Here is a 19,865-nt window from a genome sequence, read left to right as displayed (position 1 = left end):
GAACTGGACATGGAACAACAGACTGGTTCCAAATCGGGAAAGGAGTATGTCAAGGCTGTGTACTGTCATTCTGCTTATTTAATTTATATGCAGAGTACTGGCTGAAGCACAAGCTGGAGTCGAAGATGGCCGGGAGAAATATCAATAACCTCAGATATGCAGATGACACCACCCTTATGGCAGAAAGTGAAGAGGAACTTAAAGAGCCTCTTGATGAAAGTGAAAGAGAGTGAAAAGGTTGCCTTAAAGCTCAACATTCAAAAAACTAAGATCATGGCATCCGGTCCCATCACTTCATGGCAGATAGATGGGGAAACAGTGGAAACAGTGAGAGACTTTTTTTTAGGCTCCAAAATCACTGCAGATGGTGACTGCAGCATGAAATTAAAAGACGCTTACTCCTTGGAAGGAAAGTTTTGACCAACCTAGATAGCATATTAAAAAGCAGAGACATTACTTTGCTGACAAAGATTCATTTAGTCAAAGCTATGGTTTTTCCAGTAGTTATGTATGGGTATGAGAACTGGACTATAAAAAAAGCTGAGCACCAAAGAATTGATGCTTTTGAACTGCGGTGTTGGAAAAGACTCTTGATAGTTCCTTGGACTGCAAGGAGATCCAAGCAGTCAATCCTAAAGGAAATCAGTTCTGAATATTCACTGGAAGGACTGATGCTGAAGCTGAAACTCCAATCCTTTGGCCACTTGATGTGAAGAACTGACTAACTGGAAAAAACCCTGTGGGAAAGACTAAAGGCGGGAGAAGGGGACGACAGAAGAGATGGTTGGACAGAGGAGATGGTTGGATGGCATCACCGACTCAATGGACATGAGTTTGAATAAGTTCTGGGAGTTGGTGATGGACAGGGAAGCCTGGTGTGCTGCAGTCCGACGGGTCGCAAAGAGTCGGACACGTCTAAGCAGCTGAACTGAACCACAGTAGCTTCCATCGGTCTCACCAAATCCATTCTTGTCTCTCCCGATCCTTTCTCTACACGGCAGCTACTGATACTAGTCTACTGATACTAGCATGTTATTCTCCTCTGCAGCATTCACAATAAAGCCCTACTTGACCCCTGATAACCTTGTCAAGATTTTAATTGTCTCCACCATTCACTTCTCTCCAGATACACTGTTCTTTCTGGTTTTATTTGGTTGGCAGGTTCCTCAAACATGTCAGATTCCTTTCAACTTTGACAGGGTGGTGGGGGAGAGGCGGGGGCTTTGCTTATGATAATCACTTCTCCCTTTTGCCTAGTTACCTCATGGTCAGCCTTCAGGTGTCAGCTTTAAAAGCTTTAAGAAAAGGTGTTCTCTAATGCATGCTGGCACTCTTGAAGCTTAGATTACGTCACTCTATTATACACCTTCATTGCATCCTATATTTATCTTTATAGTCCTTTGTGTAACTATAACTAACATCACTAGCATTAAGTATTTAATATCTGACTTCCCTAACACTGTAATCTTGTGAAAGAAGGACCACGCCTCTCTGGCTCATCACTGTATCCCAAGTGCTCTGCCTGGTGTGTGACATGTGGTTAAGTGCTTGAAACATTGTCTCATTTCTTTTTATTTTATTATTATTATTTTTTTAATTTTTATTTTTACTTTATTTTGCTTTACAATACTGTATTGGTCTTGCCATACATTGACATGAATCCGCCACGGGTGTACCTGAGTTCCCAATCCTGAACCCCCCTCCCACCTCCCATCCCAAGAACTTGAACTTCACAAGACTGGCTCCGCATCACTCAGATCTCAGTTACAAAACACCATCTTCTCAGGGAGCCTTTAACCCAAGCTCAAGGAGTGATCCCCACACTACAAGTATTTCATCCCCCCTCTTAATTTCTTCAAAGTATCCAGCACTACCTGAAACCACAGTTATTTGGAAGTTCTAAAAAAGCAAGGCCCAAGTTAAGTGTCTGACACAGATTAAGCATTCAGCAAACATTTAAGTGAATGAATCTCCTGAATGAGAAAAGATGACTTGGAGAACATCCTAAATAGCAAAACATTTACAAGCTCTACTCCGACGAAGCTGAAGAAGAGGCAGTGTGTCTTAGACTGCCTTCTGTGGATCCCGGCTCTTTCCCTACTTAGCTGTATGCATGCTCAGTCGCTCAGTCGTCTCTGTCTCTCTGCAACCCCGTGAGCTGTGGCCTGCCAGGTTCCTCTGTCCACAGGATTCTTCAGGCAAGAATCCTGGAGTAGGCTGCCATTCCCTTCTCCAGGATCTTCCTGACTCAAGGATTGAACCTGGTCTCCTGCACTGCAGGCGGATTCTTTACTGTCTGAGCCACTGGCTCAGCTTATTTAGCTTTATAACCTCTGGTAAGTTACTTAACTGTACTATCCCTCAGTTTCCAAACCAGAAAATGGGAATCATAGAACCTACCTCAAGGGGTTGTTGAAAATTAACTTAGTTAATATGTGTAAAATGCCAGTACTAAGCACACAATATACACTCAATTAATGTATACTATTATCTATCAGATAGGACTTTTTCCCTCTGTTTCAAATATACATGGTGACTTTTCCTTTATCTCATCCACCCAAAAAGCGCCCCTTTTGGTTTTTTTTTCTTTTGCACACTGTGCAACTCCAATGGAATCTTTTTTTTTTTTCCCCCAGTGGCATCATCCACAAAGTTTAAGAAATGTGAATGATACCTTCTGGAATTGTGTAACATGGCAGCACCATCCCCATTTCCTAGCAACTCCCGGAATTGTAATTATCAAAACAATAAGATGACCAAAAGTCAAAAAATAGAAACGTACTTTGGAAATGATTAAAATACTACAAAACAAGCACTATATTTACAAATCTACATTCTCTCGAAGTTACTGTCAAAAAAAGGAAGGGCTAGCTAGATGACACAAAAAAGTTTTGACACAAAAGCATTTGTAACTTCTGTGATCCAGGGATATAAGGAAATGAATAAGGTTGGGGCTACCTTAAATTCACACTGAGGGCCACAACCAGTTCATCAGATTGTTTCTCAGGAAGGGCCATGGGTTATTCAGCCACAGGGTAATAAACAATATTTCAATATTCGCTCGTATCAATACCACACCTTTTATCTTTTTTTTCTATTCTTCAAAGAGAGTATCAAAATATTTATTGTAACTTTATTATTGATCTCAAGACATGAGTATATACTTTGGTTATCCACATTAGTTGATCTTAGAATACATAAGTGACATGAAAGTTGCTCAGTGGTGTCCAACTCACTGTGATCCCATGGGCTGTAGCCTGACAGGCTCCTCTGTCCATGGAATTCTCCAGGTAAGAATACTAGAGTGGGCAGCTGTTCCCTTCTCCAGGAGAATCTTCCTAACCCAGGTCTCCCACATTGCAAGGTGGATTCTTTACCATCTGAGCCACCAGGGAGTAAGTTAAAAGGAGTAATAAAGAAATCTGCAACTAGGTTGAGGGCTTGTCATGACCATGAAGCCACTTCTGTGAAAATTCAACAACAAAAACACCATTTCATGCTTATTTGGGCAAAGCCCTAAAAAACGGAATCTGAGATGATTTCAAGATTTTCCGCGTTGGACTTAAACCTTTAAGATTAGCAGAAGATAATCAGGATGGAGACCCAGAAACCACTGACTGAATCTCTCTTTAAATTTGAATTTTCAAACTCCCACTATTAACACTGGATAATTCTCTGTTATAGGAAATGTTTAATGGAATGTTTTAACAGCATCCTTAGTCTCTACTCACTAAAATACCAGCAGTACACCCCTAGTCTGACAATCAAAAATGTCTCCAGATATTGCCAAATGTCCCCCTTGACAGGGCAAAAATCAACCCCAGTTGAGAATCTCTGCTTTAAATAAATCTGTCCCAACTCTCTAAACATCCACCAGTATTCTCACCTCCCTCTTTTAAAAACCCTCCCACTGATCTTCCTAATAATCAAGATCATCCCAGAGCCCACCTTAATTCATTTGTCTTTGCCTCCAGAATCCTCAGAATTCACTCAGCAGTACAACTCCCTCAATAGCAGGTCAGTTCTCTTGTTTAAAACTAGAGTTGGTAATGCAGTTTGTACAAAGATTCTGGGCTCATGATCCCCAGTTAAGCATTCTTTTCCATCAAAATACACTGCCATCCATCAGACAGCAAGTTTTGTCAGTCCTTCACTGCCCAAGTGTCTTGCTTCTATCCTTCCTTTTCATTTCTACTATCTACACCCTAGAGTGGTGGTTCTGAAACTTCTGCACGCATCAAAACCACCTGGCTTGTTAAACACAGGTCGCTGGGCCCCAACCCCAAAGTTTCTGATCCAGCAAGAATAAGGCAGAGTCCAAGAATAAGCATTTCTAAGCAGCTCCCAGATTCGCAGATAAGGTCTACCTTGCTGGTAAGGGGACTATAGTTTGAGAACCACTGCACTTGAGTGCGGTACCTATCACCTCAAGAGGTAATCTATTTCAATCTTCTTTCAGACACCTTCCTGACATAAAACTACAAAAATATTACTCCGAAAACACCACTCTGATCAAATTAGTGCACAATTAAAAACAAACCATAACTTTAGTGGCTCTCTATTTTTCATACTGGGGTTTCATAATTGTTTAAAATGTGTTCTCTACATTATCAACACTACCTCCCAAAACAAATCTTCTACTTTCTATTAACTTAACAGCTTATCAGACCCCCCACTCCATAGAAAGGCTTATGCTATCTTTACCTTCTGCAAGGCCACCCTCTTCCCTCCTCCTCTCTACCTACCTGAAGGAGGCCTTCCTTCACCACTGTATTTGTCAAAACCACTGGTTTGGTCACTATCTGCTGCCTTTTATCTTTATGCTTTAAGTTTTTACCAAGTACTCACAGATAGAGAAAACCCCCAAGAACCTAAAATTTAAAACAGAAAACAATGATATGAGTGACATGCATAAATAAAAGGCTTGACATATATACAAACTACACAAATATTGCTATTTTAATAGACCAAGTGCAATAAGTTCAGAATTGACAAAAAATGAAAGAACACACTCACTTTTAAGAAGCATGATCAAATGTTGGCTGTCAAGTATTTGTAGCCATCTCATTTAGGATGTTAAGTAGTTACATTAACTACTTAAAAGAAATTGCAAAAGTAGCCTCAAAAAAAGATAAACTACTCAGTTTACAACTTCCTACAACAGGAGTACCTATTTCTTTTCTGTATGAAATACACTGCAAGAGAGATGATAAGGAATGAAAGGAAAAACAGGGTTCAAGGTCTGGCTCCACCCCTTATCAACTTTGTGATCCTGGTCAAGTCAAGGCAGCTCCCTAGGCCTCTATTTCCATAATAAAAACATTAAGGTTTAAAATTATACCATCTATCTTACAGAGTTGTTTTGAGGATTAAACAGGGTAATGTGTTTGAAAGAACCTGGCCTAGTACCTAACACATGATAAATGTTTACTGAATTTTAACCTCTGTTTTGCACAATGCAAAAACACAGTATTATCCCAAAAGTGAGACCAAGAGAGCAAATTAATAAAACTTGACTAAGGACGTCCATTCCCCAAGAGGAAAAATAAAGAGAGACATAAAATAAGAATGTTATGTCCCTCTGCATGGTATATACCAAATGTATCCATTCCCCAACTTAATAGTTAAAACCAAGACTTGAGATTAACACAACCACCATCACTTTCAACTTCACAACCGTAAGCTTGTCTTAAAAGTCAGCAAAAACCTTAACACAGAAGGTTTAACAGGATTTGAGGGAGAACTTAAAATTCAGACTGAGCTTTTACAGTTAACTAATATTTTCTTATTTTAGTAGCCTAAATACTATAAATGTGTTCATGTGTGCCAAACGTTTTTCATTTGTTAGAGCTTAGGCATTCTGGTTCTTATGTATATACTACAGAACCCAAAACCCCAATAGTGTGTTCATCCCTGTACACCAAACTCTCCTCCATTCTTGATCTATTCCTAGCAGTCAAGAAAACTCATAGAAAAGAATTTATGAGGGGTTTCCACAGTATCAACAAATACTTACTGAGCATTTTCTATATATTGCAGACTGAGAGTACTTTCTTCTCTCTTTTTGAGGCTATTAAGTACTTTCTATGTGTCAGGCACTATTCAAAGCATCTAGTAGATACCACAAACAAAAACTGTCCCAAATCTCAAGGAGCTTATACTCTAATGGAGATATATGCACAAACAAACTTAAGTATGATAGTGATGAGTGTTCAGCAAAATAAAACAAGTAATAGGGCTTAAATACAGCCCTCATTCTGTATTTGGGTCCTCAAAATATAGGTCACTGTGGAAGACTGATGCTTAAGTATAAAAAATTAGCTCCCTCATCATCTGCATTTTGAATACCAAAAATAGGCATTAAGATTTTCCTATATTACTAGGAAAGAGACTGCAACAATGTACCCTTTCACCAATAGAGACAGTTAAGTCTAATGAAATAATTATAAATAAGCAAATTCATCAATTTACACCATGCTATAATTTTTTAAATTGTTAAGCTATGGGAAAAAAAATGGCTTAAAATTAGGTTTTTGTGTTGTCTGGTCTATTCCTGGCTAGAAAAACCTTACAGAGGGTACATTCAAAGTGAATGTAAAAGAGTGAATCTGTTCATTCATTGCTCCTGAATCGGGGGATACAATTTTAAGGATAACCCAAAGAAAGGTGAGAATATCATAAGGGCTTGGTGCCCTCAGTTTCCTACAACAGATAAATGATTCAGCTACTTCAGAGAATCATATATAAGGCACAGTAACAGGATTGAGCATCCAATAGTATAACAACATCCTTTAGAAAATCTCTTAATTTCATCATCAAGATTGACAAGCAAGCTGAACTCTCAAGTAAATCAGCATCTTTCCCTTCAGATAACAGTACTAGCTTAAGTCAAGAGAAAAAAGTATTCAGAAACATAAAAGAGAAAAATATATAACTTCTTTTACCCTGAAGCATACTGCCTGAAGTATAATGTCTTTGCTTTCTTTTTACACTAATTTAGTCATTCATTTGTTTTTACAGTTGCCTTTGGCAGGGGCTAGTGAATTTTTTCCATACCAAATGTACCTACACCTTACTCATTTACTTTAATGCACATTATTTTGCCCTTGACTTTCTATGCAATAGCAAGAACTACTCAGAATTGGTGTGACTTCAAAAACCTAAAAGATCATCAACTACAACTGCTAAGGATTTAACTAATATCTTAGACTAAGAAACTCTAAAATACTATGTAGAATATTCCTTGTAAATGAACACTTAAATATACATGGCTGTGACAAGCATTCAAAACTGCTCCAACACTTTGGCTCCTGAAACCAAATTAAGGAACAAAAGTTCCATAATTAGTACCTGACAATGTTTCTCAGTAAGGTCCTACATCCAAATTACTAGAAATACACAAATAAATCATCTTTACCTCAGGACACCAAATAACCACCCATCACCAAAACTGAAGGTTCTATTCCTCTCACTTTAATACCTCCTTAGGGATGTCAACTTGCCATGGAGAGTATCTGGCTTTCTTCTAGAAATCTATACACAAAACTACTAATATTTTCATTAAAAACAAAATATTTTCATTAAAAACATACATACCATCTTCAGAAGTGTAATTCTCCTCCACAAATACTAGTTTGACAAAAGAAAAGCCAATTTTTAAAAACCATTTCTGATTTTTTAAAAGATGACTTGTCACAAAGATGATATAAACATCATAAAGTTATCTCACCAAATCCAAGTCAGTCAAAAGCATTAAAGAGGATCTATTCAATCATGAATAATACATATTCTTATTAGTAGTAAGGATACAACTCTTTTTTTTTAAGATACGTGAAAGGTTCTCAATATAAAGAAGTCTTGTTCCAACATGAGTCTGGACTCAGACTGTTAATACTGGTACTACATTTTCTCTCCCAAGAAGCTGTTTTGAAGATATGTCAGAGGGACTACCATTTAGATTCTGTCCTCTAAACCAATGTGGAAGTAAAAGCCGGTTAACACTATAATCAATATACTAGGTGATTCAATTCAATTTGACAAACATATAGCATGAAACCAAACTTTAATCACAAAGCCAAGTCAGTATACCTGTCATTTATTCTCTTTCAAACTTTATGTTCCATGGCCAGTAACTGCAAAGCAAAACTAAATTCTATACTCTGACCTACTTTAAAGAGACACAGTGTTATAACTACTGTAAAAATTAGCCTTTATGTCTTCATGTTAGTCTTAAAATTCCTCAAATAACTAATACAGAATTCTGTAATGTAAGTGTCTGACACAGTGCCATTGAGAGCTCGGTAGGCACACTGCCACTCAAATAAGCCACCAACATCATATCAAAAGTTATGTTAGGGAAGGGATTTACACTTCAGATATAATTTTGTCATTTAATTTTGAAAAGGAAAACAAACATCAGTCACTCTAAACTCCAAGATTATTACCCAAAATTATAAGAAAGATTCTCCCAAAATATATGCTTTATCCTCTTACACAACACTTTTACAAAATCACAAACCAGAAGGAAAAATATGCTACATAAAGAAAGGTTAATGTGTGCAACAGGTAGCAATCATTTTACAATTAAAAAAAAAAAAAAAAAACTTACCAGGACAAAAATCACACTTACCACTACCTTTCTACCTTGTTAAAAAATGTGGAAACTAGTTTTGAAAGACTAGATCCCAAGATCTCTTATTTACAGAACAGCTCAGCAATCCTACCAGCTGACACAATAAAAACGAATTTCAAATAGCAGTAACTAACTGGGAAAGAGTTTTGCAGCATCTTCTTCCTTTTCTCAAAGAAAAATTGAACTCAAGAAATGTCAGAACAAAAAATAAATCCTAAATGTACAAAATTCCACTAATGATATACTTTATTTATAAAAGTTGGAGATAAAGAATTATAATCTCAACACAGATTGGGAAACAAGAAGTAAAATTCTGAAATAAGGTTTACCAGAACATTATTATCTACTGGACATATTAATACTTGCCAACATACACCACACCTTTCCAACAGTCACATTAAGGGGATGGGGGAGGGGGGAAAACAGCCTATTAGCAAAGAGTCTGGAGATCAACAGAAAAAGCTTTAAAGAATCATTTTTTTCCCTCCAGATTCAATCTAAAATGCAGAGCCAAGTAAAACCAGCATAAATTCCTTTAGTTAATCTTCTAAGTCTTTCAGTTCACCAAATTTACATAATACAGACAGTTCTGTGGCTTTCCTCATTCCCCACTCCACAAACATAAATTCAAAATTCTGAAATGAATATATGGTGAGTATTAATAAAGCTCTCTTTGATGAAGAAAAACAAAAATCAAATTCTTTAACTCCAGCAGGGAAACCCTGAGAAGAAAACAGGGCCTAAAGGACAAAGTATTCACATAAAGACACAAGCCAATTCCCTCCAAATCATTACTAAGTAGAAATTTATTTCCATAAGAGATCACATACATCCCTCCCAAAATACAAAATACAGAACTTTATCAGCAACCAGTATTCTACCTTCTCTTAATCAATACCCTTCAACACTATCCATGTTGATTTGTGTTTAAAAAAAAAAAAACAAAAACCTTAGTTCTACTCCCCAGCTCAAAGCCACAGATCTCGGTACACCATAATCAAAGAAAAAATTATACAGGACTACCATTCCCCAAATAGCTTTGCCCCTAACATTTACATTCTAATCTAAATCAGTTAGATTTATTACAATTTCAGTATTTTGAGATTAGGAATCCTTGTCACACTGTAATTCACAAAATCTTCTGATTTACAATCGTTTTGGCAGAAGTTAAAGGCTACCTATAAATTCATTTCCAAATAGGATGACTACTAGGGCTGTAACTACTTGGCCTAAAACCCACATGAGATATTATCTTCCCTCCTCCTCTAGGGCAGAGAAAAGCCACCTGAAAAGTTTTAATCACAGTATGTTCACAAATGGAAACAAAATAGTTATTCTGCTTCAAAATTGAAGGGAAAAAAAAAAGCTAAGTAAATACTAACCAATCTCTGGCTGTAACGAATCCTTTCTTCTTCGGGTTCCATCTCTCACTCTTCTGTCGAAATTACAGAAAGAAACCACTCCAGGGCTGCCTTCCTCTTCCTCCTTAGGAACCAGATTGCAACACTGAAGAACAATGATAGGAGCAGAGATGAGAACTCATCCTCAAACTCAAGCTTTTTCTCCTTGGAATGAAGTATTTAGGATATGTGTAAGTTCAAAGTTTTCTAAGAAACCGGGTTCCTCTTCATCAGTTTGGGAACTCTCAGCTTTGGGGCAAGTGGTTCCAAACCAAGATCAACAATCACATTACAACTGTCTCAGGCCTATAGGCAAAAGACGGTTTCAGTTCCTTAAAGTCGGGCTACACCACTTGTTTCTCCCCACAGGATTACCATAGGCAAGGCTCCCCTTCTTGGCAACATTAGCAAAAAAAAAAAAAAAAAAGCCGCAGCGGGGGAGGGGGGAGCGGGGGCGGGTAGGACTTTTCTCTCCTAGAGCTGACCAGGTAAATCAGCCACTGAACTAATCCAGATCCTAACCAAAATAGTTCTCTTTCACCCCTAATTAGAAACTAAAGAAAAGGACAGACTAACTACATAAAGAGAACAAGAAATGAGGGTTGAAATGAAGACTCCAAAACAATTTCCTATGCACCTCTAGTAAAATCCGTATACAGTCGTCACCGTCCTTCCTAAACTCCCCGGATCTTTTCATTTCCAAACCAGCCCTCCACCCCAACACAAGATGCGTACAACTCTGAAACAAATTCAAGAGAGTTGCAAATCAGAAACAAAAATTGATCAGCTCTTTCTATTTAAAGCAATCAGATATTTTACTTAGACATATATAAGTCAAATTCATCTTTTCCAAACATTAAAGACCGATTTGCGCGACGGTCGATCCCTAATACCAAGGTTTTTCTTTTTCTTAAATAATTCTCAGGGATAATGGCTTCCACAGAGAATGCAGGGTTTTTTTCTTTTTTGTAACTACATTATGGCCACGTTAAAAGCATCCTTTCAAAACTGCTACGAGACCTGAGGACCCGATGACACAGTTTGCAATAGCAGTTCGTGGCAGAGCCCTCCTGGAAGAAGCCGTCGCCCCAAGTCGGGAGGCAAACCGTGTTTGCACCCCCTGGACGAGGACAGCCCGGGCTTGGGAACAGTCAGGGCCAGAAAAGAAAAAAATGGCAAATCTCGCTGGGTTCCCCCCGGGAAAGGCGTTTCGCTGGTTCGTTCACCCATCAGAAAAAGAAATAGAAACTTTACATTAAGTCTTTGGATAACACAACAAACCAAAACTTCCAAAGGGGAAGGGGGGTAAACGACAGGAGGGGGAAATCTCACCGGGGATTTTGCTCGTGAGTTCTTGTCCAAGTGAGAAGTGAAAGATTCCAAAAACTGAGAGGAAAAAATTAAATCCCAAACGTCGTCTTCGGTTTTTTTCCGTGGATCAATCCAGTATCCAGAGGGTCAAGAGCGACCCGGAAAAGAGAGGAAACAGTTGCTGAATCAAACCTCCTCTTCTGGCTTTGGAAACCGGGAGTCGGAGGCGTCACGAGAGGGGAGCGCGACCCCTCGGCGCCGAGCCCGGGGCGCCCCCGCCTCCCCCGGGCGGCGGTCAGCAGCCCGAGCGCAAGCCCCGGACCAGCCCCGGCCTCGGGGAGCGCCCTCTTCGCCGTGCCCTCGGCAAGCAGCCGCTCGGCCGCCTCCAGAGCCCGGGAGCGACGACCGATCAGCTGAGACCGGCCGACCCGAGGCTGCCCGCGCCGCCCCGGCCCCCCGGAACGCGGGCCCCGGCCCCGGGGGGCGGAGAGGGCGGGCGCGGCGCGGCGCGCCGGGCTGGGGGCCCCGGGTCCCCTCGCGTCTCCCCCTCAGCCCGAGCTCCGCGCTGCGGGACGAGCCCCCGGCTACTCCCCAGTCGCAAAGGAAGGATTCCGGGGGATGGGCCCCCTTGGCGTTGCCCCTCCTCCCGGAGCGCCCCCTGCCCAGGATAGACAGAGCGGCGACAGGCCCAGCCGCTGGGAAGGTGCTCTGGGAGCCGCAGCCGCCGCCGCCGCCGCCGCCGCCGGGGAGGGGTGTTGTTTCCCTCACACAGGAGGAGCCGCTGAAGCAGCCGCCGCCATTTTGAACCCGTCAGACTCTCACATACACACAGCTCCTCCGCGGCGCACTGCGCAGGCGCCGCCTCCCCACCCCTCCTTCAGCTCGCCTCTTCAGCCCCCACCCCCCTTCAAGCCTCTCTTCGCTCCTTACCGCTCTCCGGGGTGCACGTGAACGCGCACGCGTCACTCCCCTCTAACGCGGACACTTTGCCGGCGCGCGCACGCGCGGATGCGTCGGCCTCGAATCGCCCGCGCCCCGCGACGCCGACGCGGCTCCCCGCCCCGCCTCGCGTCAGCCTGCCCGCCCTCCCGCCGGCCCACCGCCCCCGCTCCCCGTCGGCCTTCTTCCAGGGCTCTGGCTCGGCCGGCTGCTCGCGCCTGCGCGCAGGCCACGGATCCTCCTCCGCGCGCGCCCTGCCCCCCACACGCCCTCGCTCGAACACACACTTCGCCTCTGTGACCCCGCCCCTCACCGGCCAGCTGCGTTGGCGGCCCTCCCCCACCTCGCCTGGGAGGGTGGTGACCCCCGACCCCCCAGAAAGCACAACACCCCCCCAAACAGTGGGGAGAAGCGCCCCGGTCCCCTTCAGCCGCCCTCTGCCCCAGTCAGCCCGTTACAGTCACACAACCTGAGGGCCGGGCGGCCTGGGCGAGGGCAGCCGTTGCCCGCCTCAAAGCGGGGGTCTCCCAGGGTCAGGCCTCTGGGCCGGGTCAGCCAGACTGCCCAGGGCGAGGGGGCGCAGGGAAGGGGCGCCTTCCCGCCGGCTGCCCTCCCCTCGCGCGCCCGCCGCTGGGCCGAGGCCGGCCTGCCCGCCATCCCCGGGCAGGCCCTTGGCGCCCCCGCCGCGGGGCCCGTCCGCCCTCGGCTCGGGGGGCTGCTCGGTGCAGCAGCCCGGCCCCGCCTCACCCACTCCTCGCCGCTCCAAAGGGGCAGGAAACGGGAGTAGCATGTCTGTCCTGGGCTCGGCTCCCCTGGGGGGAGCTCCGGGCGCTTGACAAGGGCGTCCACAGGTACCAGGCTCGGGAATGGTCGCCGCGACGGCCCGGGGGCGTTGGCGGCCGGCGCGCCCACCGCGGGCCCGAGGCGCCCTGGGAGGTGGCCCTGGAAGCCCCCGCTCCTCGGCCACGCTCAGGTTTCCGCAGCGCCCGTGCCCCCGGCGGCCCGGGTGGGACGTGACCCCGCCCCCGGCGAGTCGGGGCGCCCCCCAAGGAGGGGTGCGCGAGCCGTCCTCAGCCCCCGGGCCGACCCCGCCGCCCCGGGCCGCGGCGGGCGCGGGAGGCCCGGCCGGGAAGATGTCGTCTCTCGGTGCGCGCAGCTTCACGCGAGGGTCAGCGACGGGGCAGCGGCCGCCTAGCCGTGCCAGCCCTGCCCACGAACGGGCTCCCGCGGCTCGACAGCTGCCCGACGGGCTTGCAGGCTGGGGACGTCGTCGGAGCCCGGCCGGAGGTATCTGAGCAACGCCATGCGAACAGCCCAACCGCGATCAGGGCATTTCCCCAGCCAATCTCGTGCTTTGGGGCCCGTTTAAATTATAAATCCCGTAAAGGACGGTGGCTTGGGCGTTACGCACCCGGGTCAGCTCTACTGGCTTTCACTACACCCTTGCTAAGAGGTGTCACACAAATCTTTTTTCCTCTTTGCCTTGGTTTCCTACCGTTTAAACTCTTGATTCCTGGAATCGGGATGGAGAGAGGAAGGCATGCTGTGAATCATACAACTGCCATAAACAATCTCAAACTCTTAGGAAAACGTTAGAGGAAGACAATAATTGAAATAATGGTTTAGAGTTCGGTTTGAACTCTAGGGTAAAGGCAGTATGTAAACTCAAGGTATAATTTATTAGCACATGAGGTATTTCTACATGCAAACTTGGGGAGCTTTACAGATATTCTCCGCTTTGTCTCAGGACATCTTTGGAAATAAGCTAAAGTGCCCGGTAGCATTATACTCATTTCAAAGATAAGGCACTTGAAGTACAGAAAGCTTGCATGACTACTCATAGAGAGGAGTTCAGCTCTGCCACACCAGACCTCAGCACCTCACTAACAACAAAAGGTTTGTTAATACGGTATTGCCCTCTTGCATTCCAGTCACTGGGAGATGTTCTTTATTCTAATACCAGCTTTGTTCAGATGTCTTAGATTTCCAGAGTAAATGAAGGGCTTCACCCAAAATTATCAGGCCTAAAGCCTAAGTGTTTCCTACTATAGTAAAATATATTTAAAAGGCAGCAGTCTAACACTGGCACTACCAGATGGGATCCCATAGGTATCTGGATCTCTGCAGGTAGAGGAAAAGGCAGCAGCTTGCTTGTTTTGTCTTTAAGGAGAGATTTTGGCATTGTCAGATTGAGTGTGAGGCCTCATTGCTATTTGCAAAATAAATGGCTTTATTTCCTTCCCACATAGCCCTATAAATTCATGAAATATTTACTTGGGAACAGAGAGAGAGAAGGAGGTCTGTAGCAGAAGCTCAACTTGGTCTTGCCCTTTGACTTAAGATCCAGGACTCCTTAAAGAGATTAACCATCTCACCTTCAGATAACAGATGCCTCCTGCAGGTTTAACTAAGGTGCCTATGCTGCGAGGAAACCCACAACAGCTCCAAGAACAATAATAGTAACACCTACTTTGAACAGGACTTTGAGTAAAGGTTTGTCAGATTGCAGCCACCTCCTTTCCAGTTGAAAACCATTTGTTAACTAGTCTGCACTGGGGGACATGATGTTTAAGCAGATACCCACAATGGTTTCTCCACAGGCTGGCTTTGTTAATATTCCAAGGCAGATGTGCAGGGTGAGATAAGAGATAGGCAGATGGCTAGTGATTCCCCTTACAATCACAGTGGCTCTGGTTGGCAAGGGCATATCATGAGACTCACTGTTTTGCCCCAAAAGAGCCATTTTCAAGGAGAACAGAGCTTGGGGATTCCCCAAGAAGGCCACTAGAACTGTGAACAGCTAGCTATACATATTCAGCTGCAGGGAGAAGGCAAGAGTAGTAGATGGAGAGAAAGAAAGAAAAATTCCTTCTAGAAGCATTAAGAAGAGACTCTCTGACTGGAATAAACTGGTGTCTCGGTAAGATATTAACAAATATCTGCTTTCTTAAGCAAAGCTGGTGGTTTAGCCACTAGTCACGTCCAACTTGTTACCCCATGGACTGTAGCCCACTGCGTTCCTCTGTCCGTGGGATTCTCCAGGCAAGAATATTGGAATGGTTTGCCATTTCCTTCATCCAGGGCATCTTCCCAACCCAGGGATTGAACCTGGGTCTCCTGCACTGCAGGCAGACTCTTTACCAAGTGAGCTACCAGGTTATATTAAGCAAAGTTAAGACCCAACAAATACTGAGAACCAAAATCTGTATCACCTTCAAAAAGAGAACCCTGTAATCTGATCAACTAAGTTAAGCTATTTCCAATGTCATTGTACTCCCTAAATATTAAGGAGGAAGTAGGGATGTCCTAAACAGTGTAGATCTAAACCAAAATAGAAAAATTGGTCTTGAAGTTTTCCTAAGAGCTACCATGCATGTGTTCTCAGTCATGTCCATGGACTGTAGCCCACTAGGCTCCTCTGTCCGTGGGGTTCTCCAGGCAAGAATACTGGAGTGGGTTGCTATTTTCTCCTCCAGGGGATCTTCCTGACCCAGGGATCAAACTCAAGTCTCCTGCATTGACAGGCAGGATCTTTATCGCTGAGCCACCTGATAAGCCCACAGGAGGCAGTGTGAAAGTGAAGTCGCTCAGTCGTGCCCGACTCTTTGCAGCCCCATGGACAGTAGCCTGCACCAAGCTCCTCTGCCCATGGGATTTTCAAGGCAAGAGTACTGGAGTGGGTTGCCATTTCCTTCTCCAGGGAATCTTCCCAACCCAGGGATCGAACCCAGGTCTCTCACATTGTAGACAGATGCTTTACCCTCTGAGCCACCAGGGAAGTAAGTGATTTAAAAGCTTTGGCATCAGAGACTGAAGGTCTGCTCTTCGGGCTACCAGGTACTTGGTCCTAATGAACACCTCAAAGCCTGGGTTTTTGTTCTATACAGTGGGGAAAATACCTAACACTCAGGGTGAAATGAGTAGTGTCTTAAAGCCCAATGTCTGGCACCTAATAGCCACATATTACAAGCATTTACTATGTTTCTGACCTCCAGTTTTAAGGAGAGATGGCTTCAGTGTTAAAGCAGATTTACGTATCATGTAAGGAGTGACTTATTCATAGCTTTTCCTCTTTTCTTTCTTGGATCCTAGTCTCCCCTCTTCCACCCCTGACTCTGATCTCTATTTTTCTACCATCCCTAACTCTGCCTCTCCCTGATCATCACTCAAGCATCCTAAAGTCTCTTTCTTTTGATCTTTCTCTCCATCATTCTTCCACTAATCACCTGCTGTGCTCACTCCTCTCTCCAGGCATGCCCATGTCATCCACTCTCTCATCATCAAAGTAGACCTTGCTTGCCCATTTCCCTCTACTCATTTTTGGTGCGCCCTAATCACGTGTGCTCTCTGGTTTTGTAACAATCACTTCCTGAACATCTTCCTCCACCCTCTCTACTGGACTGTAAGTTCCTTGAAGGCAGGGGCCAGGCCCCATCTGTATCCCTCAAAAGACCTTCCAAAGTTAGTATCAGGTACTTACTGTGTCAGCCTTCAGTTCAGTTCAGTTCAGTCACTCAGTCATGTCTGACTCTTTGCAACCCCATGGACTGCAGCACGCCAGGCCTTCTTGTCCATCACCAACTCCTGGAGTTTACTCAGATTGATGTCCATTGAGTTGGTGATGCCATCCAGCCATCTCATCCTCTGTCATCCTCTTCTCCTCTCACCTTCAATCTTTCCCAGCTTCAGGATCTTTTCCAATGAGTCAGCTTTTCACATCAGGTGGCCAAAGTATTGGAGTTTCAGTTTCAACATCAGTCCTTCCAATAAACAGTCAGGACTGATTTCCTTTAGGATAGGCTGGTTGGATCTCCTTGCAGTCCAAGGGACTCTCAAGAGTCTTCTCCAACACCACAGTTCAAAAGCATCAATTCTTCAGTGCTCAGCTTTCTTTATAGTCCAACTCTACTTAGGAAGGATAAAAATTAGGTATTAGGTGATTATGGATCTTAAGGGATAGAAAGTTTTCTTTTCAGTCTGAAAGTAAAATCTTAATTGATCAAAAAAAGAAAGGAAGACAGAAATGCCCTGCAAATTTTTGTATCATTGAACATTGATAACGTGAGATTCTTTTAAGTTTCATGGAACATGGTTGACCTTTTCCTTGGGTCTATGGGACCAAAACCCTCCCTGGCCCAGTCTCTCCTTGCTGCCACTTTCCCCAGGCATTTGTCCTGCCTTTGTGCAGACCCACCTCTCTTGAGTGGTGGGGTTGACTTCGGCTGTGGGACAGCTGCATCAGCATCTGGGATCCACCTGCTCTTTTAGCAGTCTTAGCTTTGCCTGGGAGCCAGGCCACCCTCACTTCCACATCTGAAAGGGAGAGACTTCCTGCTCTTCCTGAGAGTGGGGCTGGAAGAGGCTGAGCCCTATGTCTCATGACATCTGTGTTTAGTAGGGGGAGGTTTGTGTCACCCTAGGGTTCCAGGGTCTGTTTGCAACCCTGTGCTTGTTGGCTGGCTCAGCTGGTGATGGCTGATAGTGGTGGGGTGCCCCAGCCACATCCCCAAAGGGCTAGGTGCCTAAACACTTGGGCCTGTTCCTGGATCCTCCCAGAAGTTCTAATCTTTGCACATCTTCAAGGCATTCACTGCCTTTTGTCAGCTTCAGAGCCTGGTACTCTTTCAGCTGTTTTGTAGGGGGCCTTACCAGCTGTGTGTTATTAGTCCGTCCATTCCCTTAGCCTATGAGAAACTTCTTTCTTTTATAAAACAGAGATCATGACTCCCTCCTCTGTTTCCTCCTAGGATTATTGTGGAGTCAAATGGACTAATCAACAACCTCCTATGGAAGCTGGAAGACAATGTATTTAGAAAGGATTGCTGGTTCTCATTTCTTTTTATTTATTTTCCTATAAGAAAGATTTGTTACCAAGTACCTTGTGCTTAACACTAAATTAAGTGCTTGGATGGAAAAAAGGAGATTTGAAAAGTTAGAAAGCATGGATTTTGCTCTTGAAGACTTTGCACCATGGAAGAGATGCCAGGAAGATGCGACATACTAAGATAACGGTGGTCGTGACAGTGAACTGCTGGAAAATACTGTAGGCAAGAAGAACTGGATATAGAATTCCACTGGGCTGTGGGCCCCACGGGACAGGAAGTTTTGTTCCTTTTGTTTATGTTTGCTGATACCATGCTGGGAGCCTAGAGCAGTGCCCGGCGGAGTTGGCCCTGACTCAGTCATTGGTGTTTATTGAACCAATGAAGATCAGCGGTGCTTTGAGGGACAAAGAAGCATGAAGGCTGGAGGGCTTTGAACGCTTGCAAAGTTTGATTTTGACAGAGTAAGAAAGGCACATATGTTCTGCAGCAAAGGTTTGATATACTAGCGATTATTCCAGGTAAACTATTCCCGCAGCTGTCACTTCAGCTAAAGTAAAGGTGATAGAAACTAAAGTCCTTACTACTGCAAACCACACCGTGAGGCAAGTTTGCAAATTTTAGGCCAAGTACATCATTCTATTGTAGCTTCTCTTGTGATCTAGTCTTTCTGCTCCACTTATCTCTGCCGTCTGCAGTTTCTGGGTGTCGTCCGTAGAGTCCATATCAGAGCACAGCTGTTGATATGACATTATAAAGTTAGTATCACCAGCCAACTTTTTTTTCAAAATGCCTCTTTAATTATACTAATGTTCATTATCTTTGGCGTGTTTAGTTTTAAAATGACAGTCTCCTTTTTTTCCCCAAATGCTTGCTAAATATTTAAACTGTGAAATGTATTCAGTCTTCTTTTTCTTCCTGGCTAAATCTATTTTTGCACCCTCTGGGGGACTGCAAAAAAATATTGACTGCAGTTAAGGTGAGATTTCCACATCATGTTTTTTTTGCAAATATACTTGATTTGCTACAGCTTGCAGTTCATGTTTTGATTTGGTCATAATTACTAGGTCTGCTTCTATTGTTGATCTAATTATCTTCTTATTGGTAAATTATGTTTCCTTAGTTAATTTTCAGTTCTTCTATAATTTTATTGGTATAAGGAATGTGAGAGATATAAGAGCCATACCTTAGTCCTTTATTATTGAAACTGCTTACAAGATGTACACATCTATTGGGAATTCCTTGGTCATCCCCTGGTTAGGACTCTGAGTTTCCACTGCAGGGATGTGGGTTCAGTCCCTTCTGCGGGAACTAAGATCCCACGTACTGAGAGGTACAGCCAAAAAAAAAGATTGACACGTCGATGTTTTTAATGCACATTTTATACTGGTGAAGGCTAATGTTTTGTATACATGTTAATATTTTTATGATGTATTTTAAAATTTTCTATTTCATTTCAGTATTTAGTGCTTATTTACTATTACCTGTATTTTGTGCGTTACAGTTGACAAATTCAGAAAAGTGGGCAAATTGAATTCTCAGTTCTGGATTGCTGGAAGATAAATATAGACTTGGCAGAAGCTTGCTTATTCTGAATTCACATTATTCCTCTTGAAGGGACCATATTCATTTCTATATGCATTTAAGTTGCTCCTTAATACACAGGCCTGTAATTCTGAAAGCTATTGATAGTAAAACAATATACTACTAATTTCCAGTGCTTTCTCTTCATTCTCTGGTGTATTTCTGATTAAGTCTGCA

The 19,865-nt window shown here is 43.6% G+C and overlaps 3 protein-coding genes across 5 annotated transcripts in view; 2 read left to right on the top strand and 1 right to left on the bottom strand.

Moving 5' to 3' along the window:
• KDM2A (lysine demethylase 2A) overlaps positions 1-12,156 on the bottom strand; it is a 91,325-nt gene extending 79,169 nt beyond the window's left edge. The window contains exons 1-2 of one of the 3 annotated variants that reach the window (XM_013975985.2): positions 11,365-12,156; positions 10,015-10,138 (exon numbers count right to left, since the gene is read on the bottom strand). In XM_013975985.2, the coding sequence (XP_013831439.2) occupies positions 10,015-10,056 (42 nt within the window). In that variant the 5' untranslated portion in view covers positions 10,057-10,138; positions 11,365-12,156. The remainder of the gene's footprint in view (positions 1-10,014; positions 10,139-11,364) is intronic. The other 2 variants (XM_018042869.1, XM_018042868.1) reach the window with 2 other exon arrangements.
• LOC108634207 (transcription initiation factor TFIID subunit 4-like) lies at positions 11,064-12,148 on the top strand. The gene is made up of 2 exons (XM_018042760.1): positions 11,064-11,141; positions 11,480-12,148. The coding sequence occupies exons 1-2, from the start codon at positions 11,064-11,066 to the stop codon at positions 12,146-12,148; spliced, it is 747 nt and encodes a 248-aa protein (XP_017898249.1).
• LOC108634219 (potassium/sodium hyperpolarization-activated cyclic nucleotide-gated channel 2-like) lies at positions 12,429-19,375 on the top strand. Its single transcript, XM_018042870.1, has 2 exons — positions 12,429-13,569; positions 18,030-19,375. The coding sequence occupies exons 1-2, from the start codon at positions 13,149-13,151 to the stop codon at positions 18,053-18,055; spliced, it is 447 nt and encodes a 148-aa protein (XP_017898359.1). The 5' UTR covers positions 12,429-13,148; the 3' UTR covers positions 18,056-19,375.

Source organism: Capra hircus, chromosome 29, assembly GCF_001704415.2.
Source record: "Capra hircus breed San Clemente chromosome 29, ASM170441v1, whole genome shotgun sequence".
NCBI classification, from domain to species: domain Eukaryota; kingdom Metazoa; phylum Chordata; class Mammalia; order Artiodactyla; family Bovidae; genus Capra; species Capra hircus.
This window is presented reverse-complemented; position numbering and strand designations above follow the sequence as displayed.

Bases quoted from the DNA above. Each gene is read 5' to 3' on its own strand.
- LOC108634207 (XM_018042760.1), top strand. From the start codon at position 11,064: ATGACACAGTTTGCAATAGCAGTTCGTGGCAGAGCCCTCCTGGAAGAA. The intron at 11,142-11,479 runs GTTTGCACCCCC...GGATCAATCCAG, and splicing joins CAAGTCGGGAGGCAAACCGT to TATCCAGAGGGTCAAGAGCG.
- LOC108634219 (XM_018042870.1), top strand. From the start codon at position 13,149: ATGGTCGCCGCGACGGCCCGGGGGCGTTGGCGGCCGGCGCGCCCACCG. The intron at 13,570-18,029 runs GTATCTGAGCAA...GTTTCCTCCTAG, and splicing joins TCGTCGGAGCCCGGCCGGAG to GATTATTGTGGAGTCAAATG.